This window comes from Cheilinus undulatus, linkage group 13, assembly GCF_018320785.1.
Source record: "Cheilinus undulatus linkage group 13, ASM1832078v1, whole genome shotgun sequence".
Lineage (NCBI taxonomy): Eukaryota > Metazoa > Chordata > Actinopteri > Labriformes > Labridae > Cheilinus > Cheilinus undulatus.
In genome coordinates this window covers 49819173-49832609 of record NC_054877.1, presented here as the reverse complement: position 1 = coordinate 49832609, position 13437 = coordinate 49819173, and the positions used below count along the sequence as shown (strand labels likewise).

Here is a 13437-nt window from a genome sequence, read left to right as displayed (position 1 = left end):
GAGGTCATGTGATCCAGGTGAGTTACCTGCTGTAGTCACAGAGGTCACACCTGTAGGGTCGCTCCTGGCTGTGAGTGCGTGTGTGACGGAGAAGAGAGCTGCGGTCGATCGAGGCGTAGGAGCACTGAGCACACCTGTACGGCTTCTCACCTGGACACGACAAACACACACTTACAGGTGAGTGTACACCTGTACGGCTTCTCACCTGGACACGACAAACACACACTTACAGGTGAGTGTACACCTGTACGGCTTCTCACCTGGACACGACAAACACACACGTACAGGTGAGTGTACACCTGTACGGCTTCTCACCTGGACACGACAAACACACACGTACAGGTGAGTGTACACCTGTACGGCTTCTAATCTGTACACCTGTACTGATTGACTGATTTATTGATTACCTGATTGATTGATTACCTGACTGGTTGACTGATTTATTGATTACCTGATTGATTGATTACCTGACTGGTTGACTGATTTATTGATTACCTGATTGATTGATTACCTGACTGGTTGACTGATTTATTGATTACCTGATTGATCGATTACCTGACTGGTTGACTGATTTATTGATTACCTGATTGATTGATTACCTGACTGGTTGACTGATTTATTGATTACCTGATTGATTGATTACCTGACTGATTGACTGATTTATTGATTACCTGATTGACTGATTTATTGATTACCTGATTGATTGATTACCTGACTGGTTGACTGATTTATTGATTACCTGATTGATTGATTACCTGACTGGTTGACTGATGTGTGCAGAGGTCTGTGTGTTACCTGTGTGGGTCCTCAGGTGTTGCAGCAGTGACGCCTTCAGTCGGCTGCTGTAGGAACAGTGTGGACAGGTGAACGGTTTGACTCCTCCGTGGACGCTCAGGTGACGCCTCAGAGTCAGTTTGGAGGAGAACTTCCTGTAAAAAATAAAAACAACACTCCAGATCTGACCAATCACGGCTCTGCTTCAGGTAACGCACCTGTCACACCTGTTTAACATGTTAACCTGTGTTCTGTAGACGTCTAAATCTCTGGTCTGACCTGGACTTTAAAGATCTCAACACTCCTCATCTGGGATTTCTCAGAACATGAGAAACCATTGCAGTGGGGGATTGTGGGTAATGTAGTTACCTCTCACACAGAGAACAGTACAGGCCCGCCTCCTCGCCGTGTTCTCCTTCCTCTGGGCGTGTTTTCCTCCTCGTCTCTGTGAGGCTCTGGAAGGAGGCAGGAGCAGATCCACTGGTCTGACTGGGAACAAACCTGTGACACACCCACACAGGGATACCGGTCTGTGATTGGCTAACAAAAACCAGGTCATGGTTTACACTAACAAACCAAAATGAGCTGATAATAAAACAATTGGCTTCAACGTGGAATTAAAATCAATCTAAAATCTTTGAAGGCTCTCTTTAGCACACAGAAACATTTCCTGAAAAATGAATTGCTGCTAGAAATGACATTTTGTTTGTGTTATAAAAAGCTGCTGTCTCCATACCAAACTTTATTTTAGTGGAACTACTTCCTGTGAGAGACTGGTAAAGCTCAGGGCTGAGGAGGAGAATCGAGGATATTTATGGTTTATTCTTTCACATTTACAGGTTTTTATTTTAGATTATTTATTTGATGTTTTTAATAAAAACACTTTATTTCTCCTCCACACATTCATATCACTCACCTGAACAGGAAGTCTTATTTTGGTAATAAACTCATGCTCATGTTTTAGGGATTTTCACAATAAAAGCCTCTGATTTGAAACTGCTGATTGGTCAGGTGTCTACCTGGTCGATGGCCCCGCCTTGCTTCTCTCTGCTCGTCCAATCAAACGGTTCCTCTGTCCATCTGGCATAAAGCACCATAACAGCTGTTAATCACTGATTATTGATTAGACATTGATTGATCGACTCGAGCGTTCAAACCTGGGTTGTCGTCATGGAAACGCTGCTCACAGCCATCATGTGTATTTCTGTGTGTGTCTCTGGAGGCGGAGCTTCTGAACATCCTCATACAGACGGGACAGCCGAACATCTGCGACTTCGTCTTCCTCTTCTTCTTCTTCTTCTCCACTTCCTGTCTCTGATCCCGCCCCCTCCTCTTCCTGCGATGCCTCCTCCAATGAGCTTCCAGCTCCGCCCACCGCTCACACCTCCAGCTGCAGGAGACGCAGCTGAACCCTCCGGCGGCACAGTGAGAGCGGACGTGGACGTCCAGCAGGCGGCGTGACGGCAGCTTCAGGGGGCAGAGCAGACACAGCAGACGCCTCTTCTTCTTCTGTGGTGGGGGGGGCTCGCTCCTCGCCAAGCTGCCGGCGGGGTCGCCGAGAGGAGGAGGAGGAGGAGGAGGAGGCGGGGCAGGAGGAGGGGGAGGTTTGGCGGCAGAGATTCGACAAAGTCCCAGAGTCATGAGGTGGGCGGACTGAGCTATCTCCTCCTGGGTGGCGGGGGGGTCGATGGGACATGACAGATCCGGCTCCGCCTTCAGAGGGAAGATGGACGCCTCATCCTCTTTCTCCTCCTCCTGCTCCTCCTCAAACAGAGTGCTGACCTGGAGGAGGAGATGGCGGTTAGAAGGGCGGGGCCAGAGTGGCTTTATTCTTTACAGTAGCGGCGTTGGATCATAGAATCATAAAATGACAGTGAATGTTTGTGAGCTGAAAAAGCACCAATGTCTGATTGGTTCCCATCTGCTCGCTCTCATTGACTGTTGAAGTCTTTATTCAGAGACAGGCTAATTATCAGACATGTTTGATTGATCCTCACCCTGTGGGGGCATGTCCACTTAACATCACTGCCCTCCAGCACCAATAATGAATCACACCCAGCCGTGTTTCTGCTTACCTCGCAGGTGTGAGCGACCTGCAGCCCGCCCTCGCTGCTGATGTCACAAGTGGGCGGGGACATGTTGTCCAGCATGTTGTACAGCAGGAAGTCCTCATCGTCCTCGCTCTCCTTCGACTCTTCGTTCAGGTCCAGATGATAGGGCTCCGCCCCTCTCTGCAACTCTGCCCCGCCTCTTTCCTCAGCCCCGCCCTCTCCACAGGTGTCTTCCAGGTAGGTGAGCGTGGGTGGGCGGTGCCTGAGCAGCTGGTGGCTACTGATGGAAGTCTTGAGGCTGCAGGTAAACTGACAGAGTTTACAGCGGTACAGCTCCACCAGGAAGGACTCCACCAAGCCGCCGCCCACGCCATCCACCTCTCCGCAGTACAGGCTGGAGCTCACGGCCCCGCCCACCACCTGTAGCGTCACTGGACTGATGTCACGGTACCGCTGATCCAGTGACGGCATCCCTCTGACATCACCTTGACATCACAGGCAGCAGGAGGCGCTCACTGATGACGGAGGATAAAAAACACGTGAGATGGCGATTTAAGATTTTTTTTATTTTAGATTTATTTTTGGCATTTGTTTGATAGGACAGTGGATAGAGTCAGAAACGGGAAAAGAGCGGGAAGAGACATGCAGGAAATGGTGCCACAGGCTGGATTCGAACCCGGGTCGCCTGTGTATATGTCGCGCGCCTTCAACACTCGACTACCGGTGCACCAGCGATTTAAGATTTAAAAACTCTCAAAATGTCTAAATCGGAGGAGGCCCCATCGAAATATAACCACAGCTGACGTGTTTTTGTGCGATCAATACAGAAAGTTTAAATTCATTAATTTATTAAAAATGTGTTGCTTTTACTGTTTAACAGTCTGTCAGTGTTCTCTATGAAGAATGACAGAATATTAATGACAGAAAAAAAAATGACGGAATAAAGAATGAAAGGATAATAAAGACAGGATAAAGAATGAAAGGATAAAGAATGAAAGAATAAAGAATGAAAATAAAGAATGAAAGAATAATAATGACAGAATAAAGAATGAAAGGATAAAGAATGAAAGAATAAAGAATGAAAGAATAAAGAATGAAAGGATAATAATGACAGAATAAAGAATGAAAGGATAATAATGACAGAATAAAGAATGAAAAGATAAAGAATGACAGAATAAAGAATGAAAGGATAATAATGACAGAATAAAGAATGACAGAATAAAGAATGAAAGGATAAAGAATGACGGAATAATAATGACAGATTAAAGAATGAAAGGATAAAGAATGAAGGGAAAAGAATGACAGAATAAAGAATGACAGAATAAAGAATGAAAGGATAAAGAATGAAAGAAAAAAGAATGACAGAATAAGATTGACAGAAAAAAGAATGAAAGGATAAAGAATGAAAGAAAAAAGTGACAGAATAAAGAATGACAGAATAAAGAATGAAAAGATAAAGAATGAAAGAAAAAAGAATGACAGAATAAAGAATGACAGAATAAAGAATGACAGAAAAAAGAATGAAAGAAAAAAGAATGACAGAATAAAGAATGAAAGAAAAAAGAATGAAAGGATAAAGAATTACAGAATAAAGAATGAAAGAAAAAAGAATGACAGAAAAAAGAATGAAAGAAAAAAGAATTACAGAATAAAGAATGAAAGAAAAAAGAATGACAGAATAAAGAATGACAGAAAAAAAGAATGAAAGAAAAAAGAATGACAGAAAAAAGAATGAAAGAAAAAAGAATTACAGAATAAAGAATGAAAGAAAAAAGAATGACAGAATAAAGAATGACAGAAAAAAAGAATGAAAGAAAAAAGAATGACAGAATAAAGAATGAAAGGATAATAATGACAGAATAAAGAATGAAAGAATAAAGAATGACAGAATAAAGAATGACAGAATAAAGAATGAAAGAAAAAAGAATGACAGAATAAAGAATGAAAGAAAAAAGAATGACAGAATAAAGAATGACAGAATAAAGAATGAAAGAAAAAAGAATGACAGAATAAAGAATGAAAGAAAAAAGAATGACAGAATAAAGAATGAAAGAAAAAAGAATGAAAGGAAAAAGAATGACAGAATAAAGAATGAAAGGATAAAGAATGACAGAATAAAGAATGAAAGAAAAAAGAATTACAGAATAAAGAATGAAAGAAAAAAGAATGACAGAATAAAGAATGACAGAAAAAAAGAATGAAAGAAAAAAGAATGAAAGAAAAAAGAATGACAGAATAAAGAATGAAAGGATAATAATGACAGAATAAAGAATGAAAGAAAAAAGAATGACAGAATAAAGAATGACAGAATAAAGAATGAAAGAATAAAGAATGACAGAATAAAGAATGAAAGGATAAAGAATGACGGAAAAATAATGACAGAATAAAGAATGAAAGGATAAAGAATGAAGGGAAAAGAATGACATAATAATAATGACAGAATAAAGAATGAAAGAAAAAAGAATGACAGAATAAAGAATGAAAGAAAAAAGAATGACAGAATAAAGAATGAAAGAAAAAAGAATGAAAGGAAAAAGAATGACAGAATAAAGAATGAAAGGATAAAGAATGACAGAATAAAGAATGAAAGAAAAAAGAATTACAGAATAAAGAATGAAAGAAAAAAGAATGACAGAATAAAGAATGACAGAAAAAAAGAATGAAAGAAAAAAGAATGAAAGAAAAAAGAATGACAGAATAAAGAATGAAAGGATAATAATGACAGAATAAAGAATGAAAGAAAAAAGAATGACAGAATAAAGAATGACAGAATAAAGAATGAAAGAATAAAGAATGACAGAATAAAGAATGAAAGGATAAAGAATGACGGAAAAATAATGACAGAATAAAGAATGAAAGGATAAAGAATGAAGGGAAAAGAATGACATAATAATAATGACAGAATAAAGAATGAAAGAATAAAGAATGACAGAATAAAGAATGAAAGGATAAAGAATGAAAGAATAAAGAATGAAAGAATAAAGAATGAAAGGATAATAATGACAGAATAAAGAATGAAAGGATAATAATGACAGAATAAAGAATGAAAGAAAAAAGAATGACAGAAGAAAGAATGACAGAATAAAGAATGTAAGAATAAAGAATGACAGAATAAAGAATGACAGAATAAAGAATGACAGAATAAAGAATGAAAGAGTAAAGAATGACAGAATGAAGAATTACAGAATAAAGAATGAAAGAAAAAAGAATGACAGAATAAAGAATGAAAGGATAAAGAATGACGGAATAATAATGACAGATTAAAGATTGACAGAATAAAGAATGAAGGGAAAAGAATGACAGAATAAAGAATGACAGAATAAAGAATGAAAGAATAAAGAATGACAGAATGAAGAATGACAGAATAAAGAATGAAAGAAAAAAGAATGACAGTATAAAGAATGAAAGAAAAATAAATGACAGAATAAAAAATGACAGAATAATAATGACAGAATAAAGAATGAAAGAATAATAATGACAGAATAAAGAATGAAAGGATAAAGAATGACAGAATAAAGAATGAAAGAAAAAAGAATGACAGAATAAAGAATGACAGGATAAAGAATGTAAGAATAAAGAATGACAGAATAAAGAATGAAAGAATAAAGAATGACAGAATATAGAATGACAGAATAAAGAATGAAAGAAAAAAGAATGACAGAATAAAGAATGAAAGGATAAAGAATGACGGAATAATAATGAAAGGATAAAGAATGAAAGGATAAAGAATGAAAGAATAAAGAATGAAAGAATAAAGAATGACAGAATAAAGAATGAAAGAATAAAGAATGAAAGAAAAAAGAATGACAGAATAAAGAATGAAAGGATAAAGAATGGCGGAATAATAATGAAAGGATAAAGAATGAAAGGATAAAGAATGAAAGAATAAAGAATGACAGAATAAAGAATGACAGAATAAAGAATGAAAGAATAAAGAATGACAGAATGAAGAATGACAGAATAAAGAATGAAAGAAAAAAGAATGACAGTATAAAGAATGAAAAAAAAAGAAATGACAGAATAAAGAATGACAGAATAATAATGACAGAATAAAGAATGAAAGAATAATAATTACAGAATAAAGAATGAAAGGATAAAGAATGACAGAATAAAGAATGAAAGAAAAAGAATGACAGAATAAAGAATGACAGAATAAAGAATGACAAAAAAAAGAATGAAAGAAAAAAGAATGACAGAATAAGGAATGACAGAATAATAATGACAGAATAAAGAATGACAGAATAAAGAATGACAGAAAAAAGAATGAAAGAAAAAAGAATGACAGAATAAAGAATGACAGAATAATAATGACAGAATAAATAATGACAGAATAAAGAATGACAGAATAAAGAATGAAAGAAAAAAGAATGACAGAATAAAGAATGACAGAATAAAGAATGACAGAAAAAAGAATGAAAGAAAAAAGAATGACAGAATAAAGAATGAAAGAAAAAAGAATGACAGAATAAAGAATGACAGAATAAAGAATGAAAGAAAAAAGAATGACAGAATAAAGAATGAAAGAAAAAAGAATGACAGAATAAAGAATGACAGAATAAAGAATGAAAGAAAAAAGAATGACAGAATAAAGAATGACAGAATAAAGAATGACAGAATAAAGAATGACAGAATAAAGAATGAAAGAATAAAGAATGAAAGAAAAAAGAATGACAGAATTAAGAATGACAGAATAATAATGACAGAATAAAGAATGACAGAATAAAGAATGAAAGAAAAAAGAATGACAGAATAAAGAATGAAAGAAAAAAGAATGACAGAATAAAGAATGACAGAATAAAGAATGAAAGAAAAAAGAATGACAGAATAAAGAATGACAGAATAAAGAATGAAAGAAAAAAGAATGACAGAATAAAGAATGAAAGAAAAAAGAATGACAGAATAAAGAATGACAGAATAAAGAATGAAAGAAAAAAGAATGACAGAATAAAGAATGAAAGAAAAAAGAATGACAGAATAAAGAATGACAGAATAAAGAATGAAAGAAAAAAGAATGACAGAATAAAGAATGACAGAATAAAGAATGACAGAATAAAGAATGAAAGAATAAAGAATGAAAGAAAAAAGAATGACAGAATTAAGAATGACAGAATAATAATGACAGAATAAAGAATGACAGAATAAAGAATGGAAGAAAAAAGAATGACAGAATAAAGAATGAAAGAAAAAAGAATGACAGAATAAAGAATGACAGAATAAAGAATGAAAGAAAAAAGAATGACAGAATAAAGAATGAAAGAAAAAAGAATGACAGAATAAAGAATGACAGAATAAAGAATGAAAGAAAAAAGAATGACAGAATAAAGAATGACAGAATAAAGAATGACAGAATAAAGAATGAAAGAATAAAGAATGAAAGAAAAAAGAATGACAGAATTAAGAATGACAGAATAATAATGACAGAATAAAGAATGACAGAATAAAGAATGACAGAATAAGAATGACAGAATAAAGAATGACAGAATAAAGAATGACAGAATAAAGAATGAAAGAAAAAAGAATGACAGAATAAAGAATGACAGAATAATAATGACAGAATAAAGAATGACAGAATAAAGAATGACAGAATAATAATGACAGAATAATAATGACAGAATAAAGAATGACAGAATAAAGAATGACAGAATAATAATGACAGAATATAGAATGAAAGAATAAAGAATGACAGAATAAAGAATGACAGAATAAAGAATGAAAGAAAAAAGAATGACAGAATAAAGAATGACAGAATAAAGAATGAAAGAAAAAAGAATGACAGAATAAAGAATGACAGAATAATAATGACAGAATAAAGAATGACAGAATAAAGAATGACAGAATAAAGAATGAAAGAAAAAAGAATGACAGAATAAAGAATGACAGAATAATAATGACAGAATAAAGAATGGCAGAATAAAGAATGACAGAATAAAGAATGACAGAATAATAATGACAGAATATAGAATGACAGAATAAAGAATGAAAGAATAAAGAATGACAGAATAAAGAATGACAGAATAAAGAATGAAAGAAAAAAGAATGACAGAATAAAGAATGAAAGAAAAAAGAATGACAGAATAAAGAATGAAAGAATAAAGAATGACAGAATAAAGAATGAAAGAATAAAGAATGACAGAATAAAGAATGACAGAATAATGACAGAATAAAGAATGACAGAATAAAGAATGACAGAATAAAGAATGACAGAATAATAATGACAGAATATAGAATGACAGAATAAAGAATGAAAGAATAAAGAATGACAGAATAAAGAATGACAGAATAAAGAATGAAAAAAAAGAATGACAGAATCAAGAATGAAGAATAATAATGAAAGAATAAAGAATGACAGAATAAAGAATGACAGAATAAAGAATGACAGAATAAAGAATGACAGAATAATAATGACAGAATATAGAATGACAGAATAAAGAATGACAGAATAAAGAATGACAGAATAAAGAATGACAGAATCAAGAATGAAGAATAATAATGAAAGAATAAAGAAGAAAGAATAAAGAATGAGAAATAAAAAAACAGCATTTAATCAGAATGTCAGTGACAGATAGAAGGAATGAAAGAAAAATCCAGCTGGACAGTGACTTCTTTATAAGACAGTTCTAAACTGTTTAATGTGTCAGAAGCAGTACTGGACCCAGTAGACCTGGACTGGGAGAAGGGGGGAGCCGTAGTCCCAGTCAGAACCCTGACACATGACCAGACCAGTCAGACAAAAAACACGTTATTAAATTCTTAGATTACAACAAGAGTCTAAGATCTGAGCTAAAGGGGTCTGGTCTAAGATCTGAGCTAAAGGGGTCTGGTCTGAGCTGTGAGCTAAAGGGGAGTGGTCTAAGCTGTGAGCTAAAGGGGTCTGGTCTAAGATCTGAGCTAAAGGGGTCTGGTCTAAGATCTGAGCTAAAGGGGTCTGGTCTAAGATCTGAGCTAAAGAATGACAGAAGCTAAAGAATGACAGTCTAAGCTGTGAGCTAAAGGGGTCTGGAAGATCTGAGCTAAAAGTCTGAGCTTTGACAGAATAAAGAATGACAGAAGCTGACAGAAGCTAAAAGTCTGGTCTGAGCTGTGAGTAAAGTGGTCTGAATGAGCTGTGAGCTAAAGGGGTCTGGTCTAAGCTGTGAGCTAAAGGGGTCTATAAGATCTGAGCTAAGAATGGTCTAAGATCTGAGCTAAAGAATGGTCTGAGCTGTGAGCTAAAGGGGTCTGGTCTAAGATCTGTGCTAAAGGGGTCGGGTCTTAGATTTGAGCTAAAGGGGTCTGGTCTAAGCTGTGAGCTAAAGAGAGGTCTGGCAGAAGCTGTGAGCTAAAGGGGTCTGGAATGTGAGCTAAAGACTGGTCTAAGATCTGAGCTAAAGGGTCTGGAAGCTGTGAGCTAAAGGGGTCTGGTCTAAGAATCTGAGCTAAATAAAGATCTGAGCTAAATGGTCTGAGCTTTGAGCTAAATGGTCTAATGTGAGCTAAAGGGGTCTGGTCTGACAGAGCTAAACTGAGCTGTGAGCTAAAATAAAGATCTGAGCTAAAGAATAAAGATCTGAGCTAAAGAATCTGAGCTGTGAGCTAAAGGGGTCTGGTCTAAGATCTGAGCAAAAGGGGTCTGGTCTAAGCTGTGAGCTAAAGGGGACTGGTCTAAGATCTGAGCTTAAGGGGTCTGGTCTGAGCTTTGAGCTAAAGGGGTCTGGTCTAAGATCTGAGCTAAAGGGGTCTGGTCTGAGCTGTGAGCTAAAGGGGTCTGGTCTAAGATCTGAGCTAAAGGGGTCTGGTCTAAGATCTGAGCTAAAGGGGTCTGGTCTAAGATCTGAGCTAAAGGGGTCTGGTCTGAGCTGTGAGCTAAAGGGGTCTGGTCTAAGATCTGAGCTAAAGGGGTCTGGTTCTGAGCTGTGAGCTAAAGGGGTCTGGTCTAAGATCTGAGCTAAAGGGGTCTGGTCTAAGATCTGAGCTAAAGGGGTCTGGTCTAAGATCTGAGCTAAAGGGGTCTGGTCTAGGCTGTGAGCTAAAGGGGTCTGGTCTAAGATCTGAGCTAAAGGGGTCTGGTCTGAGCTGTGAGCTAAAGGGGTCTGGTCTAAGATCTGAGCTAAAGGGGTCTGGTCTGAGCTGTGAGCTAAAGGGGTCTGGTCTAAGATCTGAGCTAAAGGGGTCTGGTCTAAGATCTGAGCTAAAGGGGTCTGGTCTGAGCTGTGAGCTAAAGGGGTCTGGTCTAAGATCTGATCTAAAGGGGTCTGGTCTAAGATCTGAGCTAAAGGGGTCTGGTCTAAGCTGTGAGCTAAAGGGGTCTGGTCTAAGCTGTGAGCTAAAGGGGTCTGGTCTAAGCTGTGAGCTAAAGGGGTCTGGTCTAAGATCTGAGCTAAAGGGGTCTGGTCTAAGCTGTGAGCTAAAGGGGTCTGGTCTAAGATCTGAGCTAAAGGGGTCTGGTCTAAGATCTGAGCTAAAGGGGTCTGGTCTGAGCTTTGAGCTAAAGGGGTCTGGTCTAAGCTGTGAGCTAAAGGGGTCTGGTCTGAGCTGTGAGCTAAAGTGGTCTGGTCTGAGCTGTGAGCTAAAGGGGTCTGGTCTAAGCTGTGAGCTAAAGGGGTCTGGTCTAAGATCTGAGCTAAAGGGGTCTGGTCTAAGATCTGAGCTAAAGGGGTCTGGTCTGAGCTGTGAGCTAAAGGGGTCTGGTCTAAGATCTGAGCTAAAGGGGTCTGGTCTGAGCTGTGAGCTAAAGGGGTCTGGTCTAAGCTGTGAGCTAAAGAGGTCTGGTCTAAGCTGTGAGCTAAAGGGGTCTGGTCTAAGCTGTGAGCTAAAGGGGTCTGGTCTAAGATCTGAGCTAAAGGGGTCTGGTCTAAGCTTTGAGCTAAAGGGGTCTGGTCTAAGATCTGAGCTAAAGGGGTCTGGTCTAAGATCTGAGCTAAAGGGGTCTGGTCTAAGATCTGAGCTAAAGGGGTCTGGTCTGAGCTGTGAGCTAAAGGGGTCTGGTCTAAGATCTGAGCTAAAGGGGTCTGGTCTGAGCTGTGAGCTAAAGGGGTCTGGTCTAAGCTGTGAGCTAAAGGGGTCTGGTCTAAGCTGTGAGCTAAAGGGGTCTGGTCTAAGCTGTGAGCTAAAGGGGTCTGGTCTAAGATCTGAGCTAAAGGGGTCTGGTCTAAGATCTGAGCTAAAGGGGTCTGGTCTGAGCTTTGAGCTAAAGGGGTCTGGTCTAAGCTGTGAGCTAAAGGGGTCTGGTCTGAGCTGTGAGCTAAAGTGGTCTGGTCTGAGCTGTGAGCTAAAGGGGTCTGGTCTAAGCTGTGAGCTAAAGGGGTCTGGTCTAAGATCTGAGCTAAAGGGGTCTGGTCTGAGCTGTGAGCTAAAGGGGTCTGGTCTAAGATCTGAGCTAAAGGGGTCTGGTCTAAGCTGTGAGCTAAAGGGGTCTGGTCTAAGATCTGAGCTTAAGGGGTCTGGTCTAGGCTGTGAGCTAAAGGGGTCTGGTCTAAGATCTGAGCTAAAGGGGTCTGGTCTGAGCTGTGAGCTAAAGGGGTCTGGTCTAAGATCTGAGCTAAAGGGGTCTGGTCTAAGATCTGAGCTAAAGGGGTCTGGTCTAGGCTGTGAGCTAAAGGGGTCTGGTCTAAGATCTGAGCTAAAGGGGTCTGGTCTGAGCTGTGAGCTAAAGGGGTCTGGTCTAAGATCTGAGCTAAAGGGGTCTGGTCTAAGATCTGAGCTAAAGGGGTCTGGTCTAGGCTGTGAGCTAAAGGGGTCTGGTCTAAGATCTGAGCTAAAGGGGTCTGGTCTAGGCTGTGAGCTAAAGGGGTCTGGTCTAAGATCTGAGCTAAAGGGGTCTGGTCTGAGCTGTGAGCTAAAGGGGTCTGGTCTAAGATCTGAGCTAAAGGGGTCTGGTCTAAGCTGTGAGCTAAAGGGGTCTGGTCTAAGCTGTGAGCTAAAGGGGTCTGGTCTAAGCTGTGAGCTAAAGGGGTCTGGTCTAAGCTGTGAGCTAAAGGGGTCTGGTCTAAGCTGTGAGCTAAAGGGGTCTGGTCTAAGCTGTGAGCTAAAGGGGTCTGGTCTAAGATCTGAGCTAAAGGGGTCTGGTCTAAGCTGTGAGCTAAAGGGGTCTGGTCTAAGCTGTGAGCTAAAGGGGTCTGGTCTAAGCTGTGAGCTAAAGGGGTCTGGTCTAAGCTGTGAGCTAAAGGGGTCTGGTCTAAGCTGTGAGCTAAAGGGGTCTGGTCTAAGATCTGAGCTAAAGGGGTCTGGTCTAAGCTGTGAGCTAAAGGGGTCTGGTCTAAGATCTGAGCTAAAGGGGTTTTAATATAATTTTATTTATTGTTGCTTTAATCTTTAACAGAATTCTTTAAAAAATAAAATAATATTGAAGTAAAAACAACAGAACTGCCTTCACTGTTAACAGCTAGCATCATAATGCTAACACTAAGCTAAAGATGAAAGCTAACAGAGTTAGCAGGAGCTAACGAACATTAACGGAAGTGCCGCCGTTATGACGTCACACTGCAGGCGAGAAACGTAGAGATAATTTTTAAGGTACATTTATTAATGAAGAAAAAACAGCGAAGGTTGAACTCACCTGCTGCTAACCACAGGAAGCTGCTGGTGTTTACTTCCTCTCTTCTTCTTCTACGGTCTCTACTGGTCTGACATCCGC

General features: G+C 38.4%; 1 protein-coding gene across 2 annotated transcripts in view; it reads right to left on the bottom strand.

The window, feature by feature from the left end:
- si:dkey-154p10.3 (zinc finger protein 629) overlaps positions 1–13437 on the bottom strand; it is a 13953-nt gene extending 516 nt beyond the window's left edge. The window contains exons 1-7 of one of the 2 annotated variants that reach the window (XM_041803046.1): positions 13360–13437; positions 2850–3340; positions 1932–2556; positions 1794–1854; positions 1144–1275; positions 796–929; positions 27–150 (exon numbers count right to left, since the gene is read on the bottom strand). In XM_041803046.1, coding sequence (XP_041658980.1) covers positions 27–150; positions 796–929; positions 1144–1275; positions 1794–1854; positions 1932–2556; positions 2850–3296 — 1523 coding nt within the window. In that variant the 5' untranslated portion in view covers positions 3297–3340; positions 13360–13437. Of the gene's footprint in view, positions 1–26; positions 151–241; positions 316–795; positions 930–1143; positions 1276–1793; positions 1855–1931; positions 2557–2849; positions 3341–13359 lie in introns of those variants that run through there. The other variant, XM_041803047.1, reaches the window with a different exon arrangement.